The following is an 18792-nucleotide window of genomic DNA, read 5'->3' on the forward strand; positions in this document are numbered from 1 at the left end:
TGAGCGCCAGTGCCACCATTCCTCACTTTGTAATGTTTGCAGAGCAATAACTACATAAGCCTGAGAATGCTATTTAACTCTTCATAACATTTTCAGGAGACAGAACTCTCAGGGGGATAACAGCTTAGTCCTCAAATACGAAGTAATGGGAAAAGATTACGAAAGCATTTGAAAAGCAAAACACTTTTAAGGGCAAGTTTCATGGTCTGACTATTGTCCATTAATGGCTAAAAAGAACAAAACAATATTGATAAATGAAGATTCACTCTTTGTGGTTGGAATCATGTAACTGGCATAAACTTAGAAATTTATAACCATGCCTCTATTTTTTATTACAGACATCAGAATTTCTTCAATTTACATTTTAATTCAAAGTCCTCAAAAAATGCTCACATTAAACAACATCTAAATATAAGCATTGTACCCTTATGACTACAGAGGACTCGAATCAGAGTAAATAAGTGGAGTTTAAAGAGAGTTAACTATTATGTGAAGAAAGCAGGGCAGGGTGAATTTAACCTCAAGTTACCTTGTGAAAAAAGCACTGGGTGGATTTTAAATCCTCCTCCATTCTTCAGCCTTTGCGGAAGCTGTTCAAAGTGGTAACCATCAAGGTAGAAGTAAACCTTCAGAGTTTGCCGGCTTCCTTCTGCTTGGTATGTGATTGGTACATCTAAAAATACAGTCAGTTTTACAATTCGGTTGTAAGCAATGACACATTCTTTTCCAGAAACTGCTGCACACAAAATTCATGCAGTTAGATTAAAAAAATCACTGCAGACACAACATTCAGTATTTTTCATTATAGATTGTTTCCATAGATAAGTCTCCAAGTTGGAAACAGTAACAAACATAGTGACTTGCATTATTATTATTACTTAGAGTTTTTTTACTGTGAGCATAAACCACATTGTACCTAAACGCTAAAGATTCCAAGCAACATTTTCACTACTTATGGTAACAAGAAAATACTTATTTTCTCTTATTGATTATGCAGAATCATAACTGAAAAAAGTAAAATTTTGCCAGTTCTTGGGCTACTGTAAACATAGTCACTGTGACTGTGGTGGCAGCATTTAAACCAAAAGAAAACACAGAATTCATTGCAATCCTTGAGCACATGGCATTCCTGTTTATTAGTACAGACACCTCAGTTGAAAGACCCTGCAAGACGAACAGTTCACGACAGCATTAACTCCACATTAGGAGGCCCTCCTGGAACCGCATTTCCATGTTGTTACTGGGTTTAGCAGGGCTTCTTTTGAAAACACTCTGAGCAGGGGCCGTACTTGAATCAAACCAAAATTAATGTGGTCTTAAACAGGCTAAATCCTACCTGACTCTCAGCCCTGTGCTACTGAATTCTCCCAGGCAGAGGCAGTTTTGTGGAGTAGCTTTGTGTCTTCTGGTTTTGGTTACTGCAGAAGTTCTCTCCAGTGTGGTCTTAATCCAGCAAAGGAATTGTTTCAGAAGGGCTTGATGTGAAGCAGACATGCTTTCCTCCCTTCCCAGGGGACTTATGAGACAGGAAAAAAATGAGGCCTTTTTGCTCACTAAAAAAAGTTCACTGCAGGACAATATTTACTGGCTGAACATACATTAATAAAGGAATGGCTGAAAATGAGCAAAGTGTATGAACAGCAGACTGCAAAGACAGTCCTTTCCTGCTGAGTTGGGCAAGTTTTGTGAGGAAGGGTTTAGGACCCTGATCATCTGCAGCAGCAGGTCTCAGAGAAAGGTTCTTGCCAAATTTAAAGTGATCCTAATAGTGCCTGTCCTGTCCTCTCAAGAAACTCCTCAAAAAGCCATTTATTTTTCACACAACAAAATGAAATGTGGTTTATGCTTCTTTGTCTTATATCAGTTGCATTTCCCTACCAAGACCTTCAAGTTATTTTTACACGTTTCTTCAACAACAGCTCGGTCTTCCAGGGACTTTCCTGATGCAGTCATATACTCCCAATGTTCATACTCCCAAAATTCAGCTAAGCAAACAATTTTTCCCCCGGGGTTACTGACGTTGCCAGAAAATGATTCTGCAGTGTCACCGATGACAGCAGTATTTCAGTACATCTAGGAATATCAGGAGACCTATACATCTACTTATTCTCCATAATTCCAAGTTGTCTAAGATTCCCTGTCAGTGGTGATGTTCTAGGAACAAAAAATGTTACAAAACCAGTAAAACCCAAATATTAATTACTCACTTGCAACTAGTGGTTCTGGCTCCGATTGTCTGAAGTAGAAAGTAACTTTTTCCAAGTCAAACAATGCAACCAATGTGTCTTCTAGCATAGCTTGTTCATCAGCCTAAAAAAGGCAAAATAAAAATTGGAAAGGTCATCTCAGCCAGATGTTTTCCCTACCAGAAATAATATAAGAGAGCAAGACATAAAATTAACTACAGACTGTTGCACAACATTTCACTGCTGCAGTGTATTACCTATTTAACACCTAGATGAGGTAAATCACTTTGTTTCTATTGGCATTTTCCCTTTCATTACTAGTTCAGGATTATTAAAATTAATTTATCACATCATACAGTAAATTAATAGGTAATTTACAGCCACCATTATTTCTCATGTCTTTTAATCAAGTCATTCTGTCATTATTCTGTAAGACACCAGATTTTAGCACCTTGTCCTGCCACCAGGTCCATCTCGTAAAGCAATAGAAGGGAAATGTGAAAACTACATTTTTTTTAGCAATTTTCTTTTAAAATTTCCATAACTTCAGGATTTCACTTACGAACAACATATAAGAGTTTATTGTGCCCACTCTAAGCACCAATAATTGACCCAGAAGCTCAGAAAATTCACGACTCAGGATGACTTGCACTTCACCTACAAAACTCTAGGCACAAATCAAGTACATAGATGTGCCAATATTTTGATTTGCACCTATAGTTCACTCTGTGTACCCCTGAGCTAAAGAGATAGTTAAAGAGATCCAGGATTACTCAAGACACTTAACTGAACCTTTAAAAAGGAAAATAGTAATCTACAATTATGTTTATCTTGAGTTAACTATGCAGACCAATTACAGCTTAAATCAATAATCACTTAAAGTAATTCTATTCCTTATACAGCCCTCCCCTGGCTCTTTAGATTAGCAAGAGCCAAAAGGAAATCTGAATAATGTGTTTCCCCCCCTCTAAAACTGAAACAGTAGGATGGCAAAGAATAATAAATAGCTGTCCCTAAATTGACAATAAATTATAGTTTACAGCATGATAGAACAGAAGAAAAAAACCCCATTATTTTCCCTGATCTATATAGTGAAATAGCTTTCCCCCTTGTACTTATGAAAAAGCAAATCTGCTAGAAATACCTTGTCTTCTGGTTCAATTTATGAAGCCTATGGACAGAGTGATTTTGTCAGCAGAATAGTAGAATAGAGCAGCGTGGGAAACTCTTGCACAACTGCTCATTCTTTACTGAACTCTGGCCATAATGAGTGTAATTTCCTTCAAATACCCTTGTTTAAAATAACCCCTTGTTTAAAATAACACAGATAATTTGTAAGCCAAATAGTGCAGAGAAGGTATTGAAAAAGCTGCCTTTAAATACAATTCCCTTGGTTAAGAATCGTGAGGCAGAAAAGACTGAACTTTATTTTCAATTGGACAATGCATATTGCAGATATCTGATTATGTGAAAATAGTTGAGTAGCACACATTTTCACTAGAAAGGAAATCACCGCAATCTGCAGTGAAAAAAAATATCATTATTCAGAGCTGTAAAGACTACAGCTGTTTTGTGCTAACACAACAACAAAGCACAAGACACCAGTGGAATTTACTCTTGAACTCTTAAGTATTGCACCACCTGTTAGTGCCTCACATTGTCAAAAAGCATCCAGGACTGAAGACATGAGTCCAAGCTTCCCAGACAGTGCTTTCTTCACATGTTCCTCATGTGGATTAAGAGTTCCCCTGTTTCTCTGAGGCCCTGATTATATCTGTTTGAAAGCTGCACACACCCATGCAAACCCATGTACCAGAGCTGCCTGTGAGGTACTTGGTCACACTGGCTTTCCAATATATAGACTGAGACTTTATGACTGTGATTTGGAAATACCTTTATTTGTATTGGTTTCTTCTGCTTCTAAGGTTTCTTATGTCAATTTGTCAGCAATTTGCTGCCAAGACAGACAAGGAGAGGAAAGAACATCTTTGATACTAAGAACATCATCTGTTATTTATATGGAGTTTGATTCTTAAGGAGCAACTCCAGAGGTAGACCAAACTGTCATGGAAAAGGCTAAGCAGACTGTTTCACAGCTCCTCTGGCTAGCAGGAACCAGTCTAGTGTGAGAAGCATCTTAAATAGCTAAAGAAGCACTTTGGATAACTGAGGATTAAGGGAGTACAAAGCCATGTCCCATTTTTAATTGTTTTTTAAGCCATGGCTGTTTGCCAAGCCTTGTGAAGAAACAGTTGATTTCCAATTACTCTGACAGGCTACAAGGATTTTCCATATGACAGGAGCAAAACAGGCCAGCACGTTTACTCCTTCAACTACTATACACCTATTGTTTTTTAGGGAAAAGGGTAATAAAATTACCTAAACCAGGTATTTTATTTACCTTGTATTGTTGCTAATTGCAAAATGAAGCTCTGCTTATCACCTACACTACATTCAATCCCAGGGAACAGCTACAACAGCAGTGGGGAGTCAAGGGTAATCTCACTATCTGCTAACTCAAAGCAAACAGAATGCTGTCTTTGTGGAAAACTTATTTCCCATACCATAACCAAACTGTAATTATCTGTATCAGATCCCAAATCTGTAATATCAGAATTGTAACTTTTCCAAATAGCAGCTAAGTACCAAGATTAGCAAAAAGGATATAGAAAATCAGATTTACGTCTGAGACTACTTAACCATGTCCCTGGTTCAGGGAAGGAAAAGGGACTCTGACCAAGCATGAGACAAGAGGAGTCTTACCAGGTTTGGAGAGAGCAGGGACTGGAAATGAAGGAGAAGACCTGCACTGGCTATCTGTTCCAACCACCTTCTGCTGGCCTCCAGGGTCTCCATTTCATACTCTTTGTTGTTGTCAAACATCTGATTTAAGGCCACCATCAGCTGCTCTGAAAAGGCACAGACTGTGGCCACCAGGCTCTGACAGAAGACCATGTCTCGCCTCAGCTGTATCTCGCTATCTGAGAGGTGTAAAAGCCAAAAGCAAAATTAAACAGGAGATTAGTTAACAGCAAAGAAACTAGGCTTGAATTCCTTATCTATAAAATACATCATTTTTATGTCAAGCAATTTACAAGTTTACAGCCTAATGTTATCTCTAGTTAATAGTACTCCACGACCCAATTTGCCATTTTCCTCATTAAAATATTATGTTATGATTCTAAAATTGCATGAGTGTATTTAAAATCTGGAATTTAAAGTATTTCTTTATAAACAATATACGTTTCTCTCCTAGATTTTAATGTACATGCCATAAATTCTATGTACTTTTAATGTACATAGAACATGTACAATGGAGAACAACGGAGGCAAGTCAGATCTCTTTGCTGCAATGTGAGAGCAAGCTGGGCCTACAAATGTTTACTTTCCACCAGAAAGCAAGGACAGTCAGAAGCTCTTAACATGACTGCATCATCTGGCCTATTCCACAGCTTCCAGCTGGGGAGGGCAGATGAAGGCTGTCTGCTGGAAAGCACAGTATTCTTACCAGAACACAATCTATCCAAATCAAATTTATATGAATGTGAATGTATAAAATAAGTACAGAGCAGCATCACATATCCAGGAAACAGCAGAGATTTATGGTGCCAACAAAGTCCAGAAAAGGTCTGTAGGTAGATAGCTATGGAACATTAGCAGGTGATTTGAATTAGGGACTAGCTAACCTACCAATTTATTCTGAAGGGCATAGGTATTAGATTAGCTAAAGGTCAAAAGAATTAAAAAGGGAAACATATTTCCAATAAAGAACAAAACTGTGATGATAAATATTCAGCTCTTCTTTCTCATCCTCTTTTCTGAAGGTCTTCAAGTAATTTTATCATTATAAGCTGTTAGGCAAACATCAATCACGATGGTTCAGGTAGACTTAATCTTTCTCAGAGCAGGAGAGGGAGATCAGGTGATACAGAGGTCTTTCCAAAGCCTGAAATATTTGTCTTTGCTACTAGATTGCTCTGTCTCTAGGAGGCTTAGGTCTTTTTCCAACTTTTCTATGGAGCTGACAAGAATTCTGATGACTGGTTAATCAGCAGAAATTATTCAGTAGTCACAAAGTTACTACCAAATTTAAGAAATGTGCTTTTTGGACTCCAAATATTTCTCAAAGTAACCTCATTCTGTCTAGTTTCCTCTGAGATCTTCTTCAGTCTTTTCCTCAGCTATTGATAATAGTGAACACTCTTTTGATATCATTTCTATTCTATTTGACAGTTTCTCAGAACCTTGGGAATATTTTACATAAATGGACAAATCACTACTGTTTATGCACTATGACTCAATGGTTTTTGTTGCTGTTGGGTTTTTTGTTGAGTTTTTTTGATTGTTCCAAGCAACCTCTCTGTTTCTCTCAAGTGCTGTTGGGTTTTTTGTTTTTTTGGGGATTTTTTTTTTGTTTTTTTGATTGTTCAAAGCAACCTCTCTGTCTCTTTCAAATTGTGCAAATCCAGAACAGAGAGAATGTTCATCTTTCAAAATCACCAGCTTTTCATCACCAGCTTCAAAAATCCCACTGGCTTCTCCACAGTCAAAAAACTTTCCAAAGTTCCAACAGTGCTCAGGATTTGAGCCCAACACACATTGTTTCCTCACTTTGCTGAATTTTATCTCTTTCTTTCTAACAGTTGCTGGCTTCCTCTGTATTTCCTACTCCTGAAGCAGCTCTCCTGTGTCTCAAACACATTTCTGAATCTCATTTAATGCTACTTGAACAGCAGATACTGAATACAAGAGCACTTTGGGGTCCTTTTACAAAAATATTTTTATATTAAATAAACTAGATAGTTTACCAACTTATAAAACAACATAAATAGGGAAAACTAAAAAAATCAAGTCTAGGACATTTTCTCAACTGACTTCTTATTTTAGGATAATTGAGGAATTACTAAAAATTTTTCTAATATTTTGAAGAAATCTGACAACAAAGAAAGGTTATAATCCCTTTTATAAAATTGTTCTTGTGTGTCAAAACAAAAATAATTAAATCATGCATTCATTCAGTGCTGTAAGATGGTCAAAATAATGAGCTTTTACAGTTAAATTGGACTGCCTACTTGAACATGTAGGCATCTACAAACTGTAGGGAAACTTGTGACATAGATATTATTTTTTAAATACCAATCCAGTGACATTAATTTTGCAAACATACATCCCTATTTTGTGTATTTTAAGCTCTACAGCATGATAGTAGAATTAATACAGAGAATAATCAGAGTCCTTCGAGAAAGGAGGAGCTTAAATGTTCTCTAAAAATACATAAAAAGAAAGGCACGGGTTAAAATAGCAATATAAATCTGGAAACAGATGGGAATGAAAAGAAAAACAGCAAATAAGAAAACGCCCAAAGAAGACAGCTGAGACACTATGCAAAAGCTGAGTGTTCAGTACTTACTTTATCTGCCAAGATCTAAAGTAAATGACCAGATAAGGTATTTTGCATTCAAAGAAAAAAAAAAAAAAAAAAAGAATGTGCAGTGTTTGTTAAAAATATCTGAAACTGTGTTCTTCAGGAATCCTTATTCTAAACAGTGGGATGAAGTTGCTGGTTATCAGGTTTTATCATATCTGAGATTTTCCCCCTTAATGTAAACACAGTATTTTCTATTCAAAAGCAAAAATTATCTCAAACCATCCACATTCTCTTCCCTCCCTCCCAAAACAAGCAAAATTACCTGTATATTCTAGAAGTGCCAAGAGTATTCGTGCCTTCACCTCTTAAAGAAAAATAAGAAAATACTTTGAGGTAATGGTTAAAAGTGTTTTCATTAACATAATATTGCATCTACAGTTTCTCATTTCATACCAGCTTAACTCCAGCTTCTTTCTAGGCAATGCTGATTGATACCTACAAAACAGTAATGAGTCTCCACTTCACTTAGTTGTACATATGGCTTGATAAAAACTGATAACAATTAAAATCACTGTCACTGAGAAAGACACATGAAAAGGCAGCTGCTATCTCAGAGCACATGTGTAGCAGCTGGCCAGACCAAGTCCATAACTGAGGAATTCCAGTCCCAAAACTTTGAAAAACAAGACTAGTTTTCACTGATTCTCACATTATCCTAATTCTTTCTTCTCCTTCTCTTGTACTCTTTTGTTCATACCAAAAAATCTCAAATTATCCCTATTTTAATGTATACCAAAGCCTTTAGGAAAAATACCACAGCATTTTCACTTTACTTCCAGCCTTCAGGATTTTATTTTGCTTCAAAAATGTTTTTTCACTTAACAATCTATGAAGTAAAAAAGTAGAAATTAAAAAAAAAAAATCTTAATTTACGCAGGCAAAAATGTGGGTTTACACTTCCCCCCCCACCTTTTATGTTTTCCTTGAAGGGGCCTGCTTTTCAAAGGCTGCAGGCAGGCTGAAGGAAGTGCACTTTATGCACCAGAGCACAAATTTAAATATGTTAACCAGTGCTGCAAGATACAGGAAGGTTAAAATCTGCCATAACCCTAGAGAGTGCCAAACTTGCAGCACATCAGTTGTCCTACAGGTACTACTTGGACGAACACAACAGTACTTCACATGCTTTCACATCTTTCCAAACCTTCCTTCACACAAGTTTCTCTGCAGTCCTGTTCAAAGCCCTGTTCAGTGCACAAGCAGGGCTGAAACTGGCTATATGTACAATAATATAATTTTGTAATTTCTTTCCCCCTACACTGTTACTACCACAGTATCTCAAATACAAACATTAAAAATTACTCATTATTCCTGAGAAGTCCTGGTTCTAGGTGATTGCCTTAGCCTTCTGTCTTTTGAAAAAGAAAACACAACCCCTAACAGAGATGAATAACCTGGAGTCCAACTATAACTTAGTAACTGAAAAGAGAGTGTAGGGAAATACAGCTTTTATCTGAATAACTTAGATGCATCTGGGCTATTACTTGCAGCTTGTTTTAGATAAGATTTGTTGGATCTCTAAATTCAAAAGAATTTGAGGTATCTATAAATAACGATTTCCTGCTTATGGGGAAATCACAGGACACTGCAACTCTCTTTTATCACTGCTATAAGTCTTCTGTGCTTCAAAATATTCCCACAGGCAAAACAGTATTTTTAGATTATTTGTCTACTTACCTGGGGTTAGAAGTGAACCTTGGATGTCAATAATTTGCTTTTCAACAAATACCAAATGCTATGAAAGCTCTCACTCCTTCTTGCTACATGTTGTATGGAAAAGAATAACTCCCTAGCAGTTCCTCTTAGATTCTGATTTGTAATGCAAGATGTCTTCAGTTTCTTTTCTTTTTAAATATTCTTTTGTACTTTATTAAAAAAAAAAACCCACGTTATTCTGCTATTCAGATCTTTGCCAGGAAAGGCTAGATTTTAGTTTTATTTTGTTTTTCACACCTTAAAATATTTCAAAAAGCCAGATTTTGCACTGCATGGTTTATTATTTAAATTGAAATACATTTTTTATATCTTCAATAACCGAAAGGCTCCATCAAACCTCACTCCTAATTTAAAGTAGATGAGAACTTTCTCAATTGCATCATATTTCCTGTTTAAACTTAAAATTACAGTGCTAGAAAAACAACTGCACTTTCTCATGTAGTTACATGACTAGCTGACTAGAAATCTGGCTTGCTCCAGAACACCTCTCCTTTTGATCAAAAATCTCACCTATTTTTTCTGTGGGAAAAAGCAACTACAAAAATGTTTCCTTCTCTTTATTTTGTTTACACCCTTCTGTTGTTGAGTCCCTTTCTATCCATCCATCTTGTTCATTTTCCTGGTTTCTACTCCAGCCTTTTCCTCCTGTGCTTTCCAGTTGTTGTGTTACATATCTCACACAGATTCAGAATCAAGTGCCTACATTATTCTTCCTGTATTTGGTGGCTGTCCAATTCCTGCCCTGATTACTGCCCTCTCCATGAAAATCAAGTACTTCACCTTCAAAGATCTGCCTGTGCCAACACCTTCTCTTTAGCTTTATTGGTTTAAAAATTTATTAGGCCCAGTCAATCCAAGAAATAACTTCATACTTTTCTTTAGTTACTTAGCACCAGATCAATCCTCCTAGAACCTGCATATCACTTCAGAGAACTCGTCAATGCTAGCAACTAGATTAGCTTTCTAGGCTGGTCTTTTACTGTAACCATTGAAATTTTTTCCTTCTCTAATGATATAATAAGGCAAATGAAATGAGACAAAGCAATGTCCAACTATATTTTAATTTTACTGTTAAGGAAGGTTTGGTCGGTTTTTTTCTGTTTTCTTTTTTTTTTTTTTTTCCCCAATCTGTGCAAACTTTCATGGATTTTTTTAATAGTTCTCCCAGTTCTAACACTAATAAACAGAAAACTGACAGACCAGAGCACTCATCCTCAAGGCATTCAGAGTTTTCCCATTTCATCATATTTATTAAACCAAGTAAATAAAAGGAATCTTAGTATTTAGTACTTAAAACATTTCATCTTTGTGAGGCTCCCATGTCTCCTGCAACAATGCACTAATCAATCTAATCTAACAGATTCTGCAATGCAACAGAACAATGAACAAAAAACAAAAATATCCTGTGATACTTTTATAAAAAGAAAAATTAGTCAGTTTTCAATAAGGAGATGAATTTATTGTATTCATCCTTACTTTAGCAATAATGGTTAAGTATGTTTATAACAACTGGAAGTTTTAATTAAAATTTTTTTGCCCACAGTGAGTGAAGTTGTGGTCTCCTTTGACTACTTCCTCTTGGAAGAGAAAAATGTATCTGCTTTCCTCAATTACTGAAATATTGTCTTTTACTCAAAAACAAACAGGAAGACTCTTCTAAAATCCCAAGACATTGTTCAACTTGTTCTCATAAGCCATCTAAACAGTCATATTAGGTGGCACCTTTTGGTTTTTTTTCTAAATCAAGTGAGTAAGAGAGGAAATGGGGAGATGACTCTCTGTGCCATGTGTTAGGTTTTCAGCCATAAATAACTCAGGGCAGTACTGGTGGTTCTCCTAGGTATCCAGACCAGCTGAGAACACAGTGTATGATGGCAAGACAGGAAGGCAGAAATCAAGAAATCAAGATACAAAGGGAAAATGGAGCTGTTTAAAAACATTATTAACTCCACTTCTTGTTCATCCGATTTCAGAAAATCTAGCTGCTAGTTGTTTCTCAGTACTGAGCTGAGTACAGTAAAAAAATAACTTTTATATTACAAAGAGGCAGCAAGTAATTTGGACTTTGATGAACTCTCCCACAAGATTATGAATAATCTCAGCTCAATATTGAGGGTATATGACCATTGTTAAAATGGGTTAGGTCTAATAATTCTATTCATGGGCAAACAAGTTCTGTGAAAATAGCCTGGTAAGCTCAGCTTCTGAAAGGGGCCAAGCAAGGACTGTTCACAACACATTTCCATTCCTCCTCGACTTTGAAAGAAACCCTGATTAATACTTGCAAATAATTTGGTTTAAGCTGAAGAAGGACCTCTAGAAAAACAAAAAGGATTCAAAACTATTTCTCAATTTTTCATTCAGTGACAGCCACCATTCAGCTAAAAGGAGTATTCTTAGTATTGGATAGTCAACCCACTGTGATTGACTTCAAAAGAGAGACGTTTCTGTGGTTGTTTTTATCATTTTCTAACCCAGGGTCTGAAAATATGATGTATCTCAAATCAGAAATGCCAAGTCAGAGAGGGAAGAGTTTGTTTGGTTTGGCTGGTTGGTTTTTGAAAGTTTATAATAATAAAACTTATCACAAAGTTCTTTCCCATTGGTCTGATATTTAACAGTTTCTTTAAGGGACACTGCAGCAACTAGCCCACAAACAGAAGAAGCTAAACACACACAAATAATTTAAAGCTAGTCTTAAGTTTTTGTTCCCACACAGAATCCTAGCATAGGCATTTTTATAAAAATAATCTTAACTCTTTATTTCTGTTTCTTTATCAAGCAGCACAGGAAATAAAACAGGAATTAAAGGCAAGAGATTCTGGAGGGAAAAGGCCAGTTACTTTCTTATGAAGAGAGGGGAGAAAGCCTAAAACCTCCTCTTCACTGGTGGTGAAGAGGAGCAGAGTACTTGTAACTTGTATACAGTGGTGGAAGGGAGGCAGAGGAGGAGTCCATCCATCAGCTGGGATGGATTAAATGAAAACTATGGCTTTATAGCAGACGGAGAGATAAGAACTCCAGAAAAACACAGAGAAGACCAAGGTACAGGACAAAAGCAGCAGAGACTTTATCTCTCCAGTTAAGACAGTGGGAAAAAAATAGACTAAAATGAGGCTTTTATTGAAATTAAACTATCAGTCTCATGAAGTTCTGTGACAAATCAGGCAAGCCGACTGGATTGAAAAACCTAGCACACTGAAAAACCTAGCAACTGAAAAGCAGAAAAATACCACATCCAATATATGGTTCCTTTATTTTCACTTGTCAGAAAACTATTTTCTCTTCAGCATCTAAAGCCAACAGGGTAAGTACAAGACAGCTGAGATAAACTCTACTAACCTTGTTATTGAGAGTACAACCTATCTATAGACTACACTGTGTTCCACCAATCTTGACTAGAAGCAGCAGGAAGCAGCTGTACCTCTCCCCTTCCCTTCCCTCTGCATCGTTAATGAAGTGCTTATTTATGGTCAGGTTGCTCTTACTAACCTTCAACAAATTTTCTGATATTCTGGGCAAGGCCCCGGACGCTGCTGGGGAGGTTCCAAGGGTCTTGCTTGATGTGGAGTCGTAGCCTCTTTGGACAGCTGAGCTTTGGTTCCATTTCTTGTTGAAACTCTAAGCAAGGACAAAAATAGTATTTTTCTGCTTAAGCCTCCTGAGAAAGTCACAGTAAGACTTTATTTTTTTTCCTAAATGCTTTCACTGCTCAAGGAGTTGGCCTTGAACCTATTTAACTTAACGTTAAAGCTACGGTGACAGATCTAACAGTCATCTAAGCTCCCTGCTGAAGTCTAAGGAGAGAGTGAGCAGCATCCCCAAACGTGATTCTTTCTGAAGCAGGTTCATAACAAGGTGCATAGTAAGTGGGACCCTCAAACTTTTAGAGGCAAAATTGTTTCAATCAGAAAATTAAATTTAAACCAAAATTACTTACTTTAAAAAAAACCCCCAAAAAAACCAAAACCCCAATCTAACAAAAGAAAACCACCAAAAAAAAAAAAAAACCCCAAAAAAAAAAAAAAAAAAAAAAAAGAAAAACAAAGAAAAAAGGAAGTTATGTGCTCTTTCATGAATTCGTAAAACCTCATAACTGGGGTAAAAAACACCCTCTGGCCACCTAAAACCAGTTTTTACTGAAAGACATGTGCAGGGTCAATACACCTCACTACTGATATTAATGAAACATTCATTTTCCCATTGAACTTTTATTTTTTTTCTAAACTCAGTCTAAACTCAGTGAAAGAAATCCTTTCTATTTTTTCATGACTTACCACCACCAACAGATGCTTACTTATACCTTGACTTAAGCAACCATACATAGACTTAAGCAATCATACAAGTGGTAGTAGAGTGTCTGAATTTACACACAAGATATATCTTTTTAAGCAATCAGTAATATTTACATAAGTATATATTTGGCATAAATATTGCTGTGACTATAAATCTCAAATTATTTGTAAATCAACTTCAAACATAATAGAGCTACAAAAATAATAAAAATATGGCATTAGTAATAAAACAGATCAGGAATGGCTTCAGTAGTTGCGACAAAAATGTATTAAAAACACTTGCAATATAGATAACAACACTGCTTCTTGCTTCAAAAAACTCAGCAATACAAGTCAGTTCCGAGTCTAAAATTCAGTTGAATTTGAATTTTTTTCCTACATTATGCAATAAAATATAAGGAGTCAGTTTTCAACTTAGAATTAATATCTATTAAAAATGAACTTCAACAATCAGTTATTGCAGAATATACCAAGATTAAGCAAAATCAGTCCTTTAACAGCAGCTCAATGAGTGGACAGGCATGGCCATGGACCCTTCAAGCTGCCTGTTCATTCTCATAGCTAGAAATAAATGTTACCTTGGAGACCTCGACCTGGTGTAAAGTACTTTGTCTGCTCAAACGCCCTCATCACAGCTGGTCCTTTCAAAAGATTGACGATTGAATCAACCTGTTGGGATCAAGGTTCTGTGAGAAAGATGTATTTATTTTACAGCAACAATTAGAAATTCTTTGTGTACGAAATGTGGACTATTGACAAGCAACTTTGGATTTTTTCTTACCTAATGGCTCTACTTAAAGTAACAAACTGGAGAACATCAGGCTAAATTTAAGGGCCTGTTTAATTTGCAGTTTTGGACTATTTACAGAAAACTGAGGGAAAATGAGTAAATACATACCATCTCAGTAAACAGTGGGAAGCAAAATTAAAAAGAAGAAGTATTTTCTAAAGACATCTTAGTTCAAGCACAGACATCAGTATCAAAGCCAAGAAAAATAATCTCATACTTGACCAAAGAGATGCTCCAAGCAGCTATGGAGCTTGTCCTGTTTATCATGGGAGATTCGAACACTTATGGGAAGCTCATCACCTGAAAAATATTTTAAAACGAGAAACTGTTTAGAAGCTTCAACATGTTTTCCAAAACCTTTGCAGCTTAGATAATCTGCTTTGCACACAGACTGATGCTAACACTGTCAGGACTATAGTGACTGTTCTCCCTACATATTTTGCACTTATTAGTTACTCGATAATACAGAAATAGCTCTTAAAGAAAGGACCACATTCAAAACCCAACTGGTCATGGTTCTGGAAGACCTGCTCTAGATGAGCCTGCTTGAGGGGGAGACTAGACCAGATCATCCTAAAAGATCATCCCTTGAAACCTCAACAGTTCTGTGACCAGAACTCGCCATTCTTCTCTTCTAGAGAACATACTGGAACTAGAACTCCAGAGTAAAGAGCCAAGTATTGTGAATCCAACACAGCAGACCACAAAGTCACTGAAATGCATTCAGTGTGAAGTTTTTATAAGGGCTCTACAGATAGTAAGAACATTAGGACTGTGAATTAACTGAATGGTTCTAAGATTTTAGTAATTCAGCAAAAATACAGCACCCAAATTATTTGACATGAAGCTTTTAGCAGCACATACCACATCATTTCCTAAGAAAGTGCAGAGGAGAAGGACTCTTTTAGGTCATTGCTCTGTCACTTGCTCTTTCAGACAACAGGCAATATACCTTCAAATCTTTCAAAAAATGTTGAATAACTGAGTTTAAAACTGGTTTTACTCCTTGATGTTGGTTACAGACAAGAAGTAGCCACTTGATCATTTACGATCCAAATTTATTCAAGGTTAATCTAGACTCATTTTTCTTGTGTCAGTGAAACACTTTAATGATGCTTTTCTGTCCTTGATTTTTTTTAGCTCCTTTAGTCCTTACAACCATTATACCTCTTCACATGATTTTAGCTGCAAGAGAGCAAAGTGCCCAAAACTCCTGATCTGGAGTTAACCAGGTTAGCTTTGGAACCAGCTGACAATTAAGCCAGCAGAGAGTGTGAGTTTCCCTGAGCAGCAGTATTTGTCATCTAAAGCACCACATCTGTGCCTGGCTAACAAACACATGTTCTTTTAGGCACCTCAGCTGGTACTTCAGCTTGATCCTGCACAAGAGTACATCAGATCATTCTTATCTTAAGCTGAAGATACGGACCCTGGGTCTCCTCTTTTATTAAGAATTCATTATGTCCTTCATCCTTTACTCTGCAAATGAAAATGGGAATGAAATTCTGTCTTATTCACATTACTCTGCATAATTCACAAGGTATCTTAGATACCTTGCATAATGTCTTAATACTTTCCTGTTCCAACTGAAAAGATATCTCCTGGTACAATGAACAATAAAAGTTACGGCCAGGCCTCACTGGTGGGTCATATTCATAATATGCCCAGTTTTTTTCTTTTCCAACATCATTCCCAAATGATCAACTCCCAGCTTAGAGCAAATATTTTTTTTATTATTAGTCCCTGAGTATATGACCTCCTTCTCCATGCAGTTAAATTCCATCCCATTCCTATTAGCAGCTGCAATTACTTACATCCAATTTGTTGTGGCATAAACAAGAATGTGCTTCTATGTGGTCTCACATTCCTTCCTATAAACACACAAAGCCATATCCAGCTGCCTAGGTGCTGACACTGGCTAGGAGAGCATTCCACACTCACCTAAAATGCTCCTGACTCTGTGCAACACAATGCACTGTCAAGACATTAAAGACATGAAAAGCACTGACTCCAGGAGCTCTAATACATTCTATGCACAGAGATAATGGAATGTTGGCTCTCTTTTACAAAAGGATTCCCAAGTGCAGCACTAGCTAGGCAGAAGCAAAATTATGAACTTCTATTACTAAGGAGGATGCAATTTTTAAAATAAAAACAATAAAACTGCCAGGTAAATGAAATTAATAAAATTGAATAACAGGAAAAGAAGACAGATTCATAGATGACTTTTCTAAACATACCTGAATCCATTTCATCACTGTGAAAATAAGAACTGCATTGACTGCTACAAATGCTGGTGAAAGAGGCAATGGAGTTCCTATTGCTGTTGCAGTCACTTGAAAATAAAACACAAAACAAAAAAATAAATAAAGCCATGTCCTTTAACACAGGCTCTGTAAAAAATTTTTATGGAAATTCTTTCCCTTTTCCCCTCCTAAATATAATGATGAGATGGTCTGTCAAATTCTTTATACACAATAAAGATCCCTGTGCTTAGACTTTCATTTAATTTGCAGTCCTGGTAAGACTCAGAAGACCGGATTCCCAAAATAGATGCTTCAATTATCTCCCTTCCCCTTACCTGTGAACAAGTACTTGCAGAATAGTAATACAGGCTCTGAATGCAAAACAACCAACTTTTCTTGCATGAGTGGTAGTTTTTGTATCTGTGCTCAACTCAAAAAACTCAAATGTTTTAGTTACTTCACATTTTCTCCTGGTCCATAGCTAATACAAACATTGAGTCTTTACAACTTGTATAACAGAGTCCCACTGTGGGTTTACAAGAGATTTGATTCGTTTGAATAGCACCAAAACTGAAATTACAAACTGTTTTCCTTGTCAGCCAAAACAGTTCATGATCCCATCTCTTCCAGCTGTTCCTTTTTTTAGAGATGCATAGACATTAACATCTTCAGTCAAAACTTCTATGCATATGAAATCTCACCCACATTGGTCTAATAGGAAGATTTTGGGATTTAAATTTGCAATTTTTTTCTGCTCTTTTCTCTCAAAAACAATTTGTTCTGTACAGAAAATACAAGGAGATACACCTACTCCTGCAGCAAAACCAGAGTAAAATATAGACTTTTGTACTAAAAATCCTATGAAGATATATTTGAATTCAAAGTCTTCAGAGCTGTGTAGCCATATAAAAATGATTTAGTTTCAATGCAGGAAATGCTTAAGTAATTATCCAGCAGAGGGAGTCTTAAAAACCTAAGTGAATGTAAGATAATGTAAAAGTGCACCTACGGGAGGTTTATACATAATGATATGGGTCTTGTTTTATGATTTGGGTGTACCCATTCACCAAGATTAACATATCCATTATAAAAATAACACTGCAGTTATACATGTGCTCCTTATTTGTTTTCTTTATTTGTGTAGATACAGAAGTGACTTTTCACTAATTTAGGGAGAGTGACTTACATTTCCTGGCTAATGTACGTGTTTTGGACCTGTAGTCAACGAGGTAAGTGAATGAGTTAAACTTCTAAATGAAGCAATATGATGTAATTACAATCATAACCATTAAGCAGATGAAAAGACATCAGTAACAACATGTTCCTAATAGTGGGTGAACAGTCCCAAGGAGTATTAAAAATTTCTGGCTGGATATTAAGAAATGTTTTCTAACTAACTCTATTCACTTATTAAAGTCTCCAAAGGGGAGATGAAGGTTAATTAAAACTGGGTTGTGCAAAGCATGAGAAAATAAAACACAAGAAAATGAGAAACAGATTAGATGCGTTTGCTGTATCATTCTGCATGATTTTTGTGCTGTTTTGTAAGGTTTAGAAGGAGACCCTACACAAAATGAGAGCATTATAATGGCTGACATTAGCCAAACAGTTCCAGTAATAACCACTGTGGCATTATGAGAGCTGGAGATTTCAAGTATCGACTAATACAATTATTTAAGCAAAGAAAAAAACATTCTAATCTCACTCCAACACTTGTCCTTAATGCACAAATTTTATGATTATTCTGCATACAGAACCCTAGGTTTTATTATTCCTACACAGCCAGAATGGACTATAAGGGACTGGAATCAGAAAAAAGAAAATGCTTTGAACAAAGGGATGCTCATATCCTGGGTCACACCTTCTTTCTCCACATACAAATCCTGTGTCAGCTGGGAAACCTCTCAACAGGAGCAAGCACACATCACTGGAGCAGCTCATGAGCAGTCAGTTTGACACACCATGAACATGCAGGACACTTTAAATGCGCTTCTGCTGAACCAAGAACTTTGCCTGTATGTTCACCACGGTAAGCACAAAATGAACTTAATCTGTGCAAACTATCTCTGTGTTTACATCTGTGTTGTTCTCTTTCCACTCTGATGAAGAGTTCGTATCTACCAGGCTGCAA

At 36.4% G+C, this 18792-nt stretch overlaps 1 protein-coding gene across 2 annotated transcripts in view; it reads right to left on the reverse strand.

Annotated features, from left to right (window-relative positions):
* Nucleotides 1-18792, reverse strand: part of PREX2 (phosphatidylinositol-3,4,5-trisphosphate dependent Rac exchange factor 2) — a 171664-nt gene that overhangs the window by 49706 nt on the left and 103166 nt on the right. For both annotated transcript variants that reach the window (XM_041464435.1, XM_041464434.1), the window contains exons 28-35: nucleotides 16656-16750; nucleotides 14633-14715; nucleotides 14204-14294; nucleotides 12823-12951; nucleotides 7877-7918; nucleotides 4950-5167; nucleotides 2208-2310; nucleotides 530-673 (exon numbers count right to left, since the gene is read on the reverse strand). In XM_041464435.1, the coding sequence (XP_041320369.1) occupies nucleotides 530-673; nucleotides 2208-2310; nucleotides 4950-5167; nucleotides 7877-7918; nucleotides 12823-12951; nucleotides 14204-14294; nucleotides 14633-14715; nucleotides 16656-16750 (905 nt within the window). The remainder of the gene's footprint in view (nucleotides 1-529; nucleotides 674-2207; nucleotides 2311-4949; nucleotides 5168-7876; nucleotides 7919-12822; nucleotides 12952-14203; nucleotides 14295-14632; nucleotides 14716-16655; nucleotides 16751-18792) is intronic.

The sequence above is a fragment of the Pyrgilauda ruficollis genome, unplaced genomic scaffold, assembly GCF_017590135.1.
Source record: "Pyrgilauda ruficollis isolate IOZ18807 unplaced genomic scaffold, ASM1759013v1 scaffold18, whole genome shotgun sequence".
NCBI lineage: Eukaryota > Metazoa > Chordata > Aves > Passeriformes > Passeridae > Pyrgilauda > Pyrgilauda ruficollis.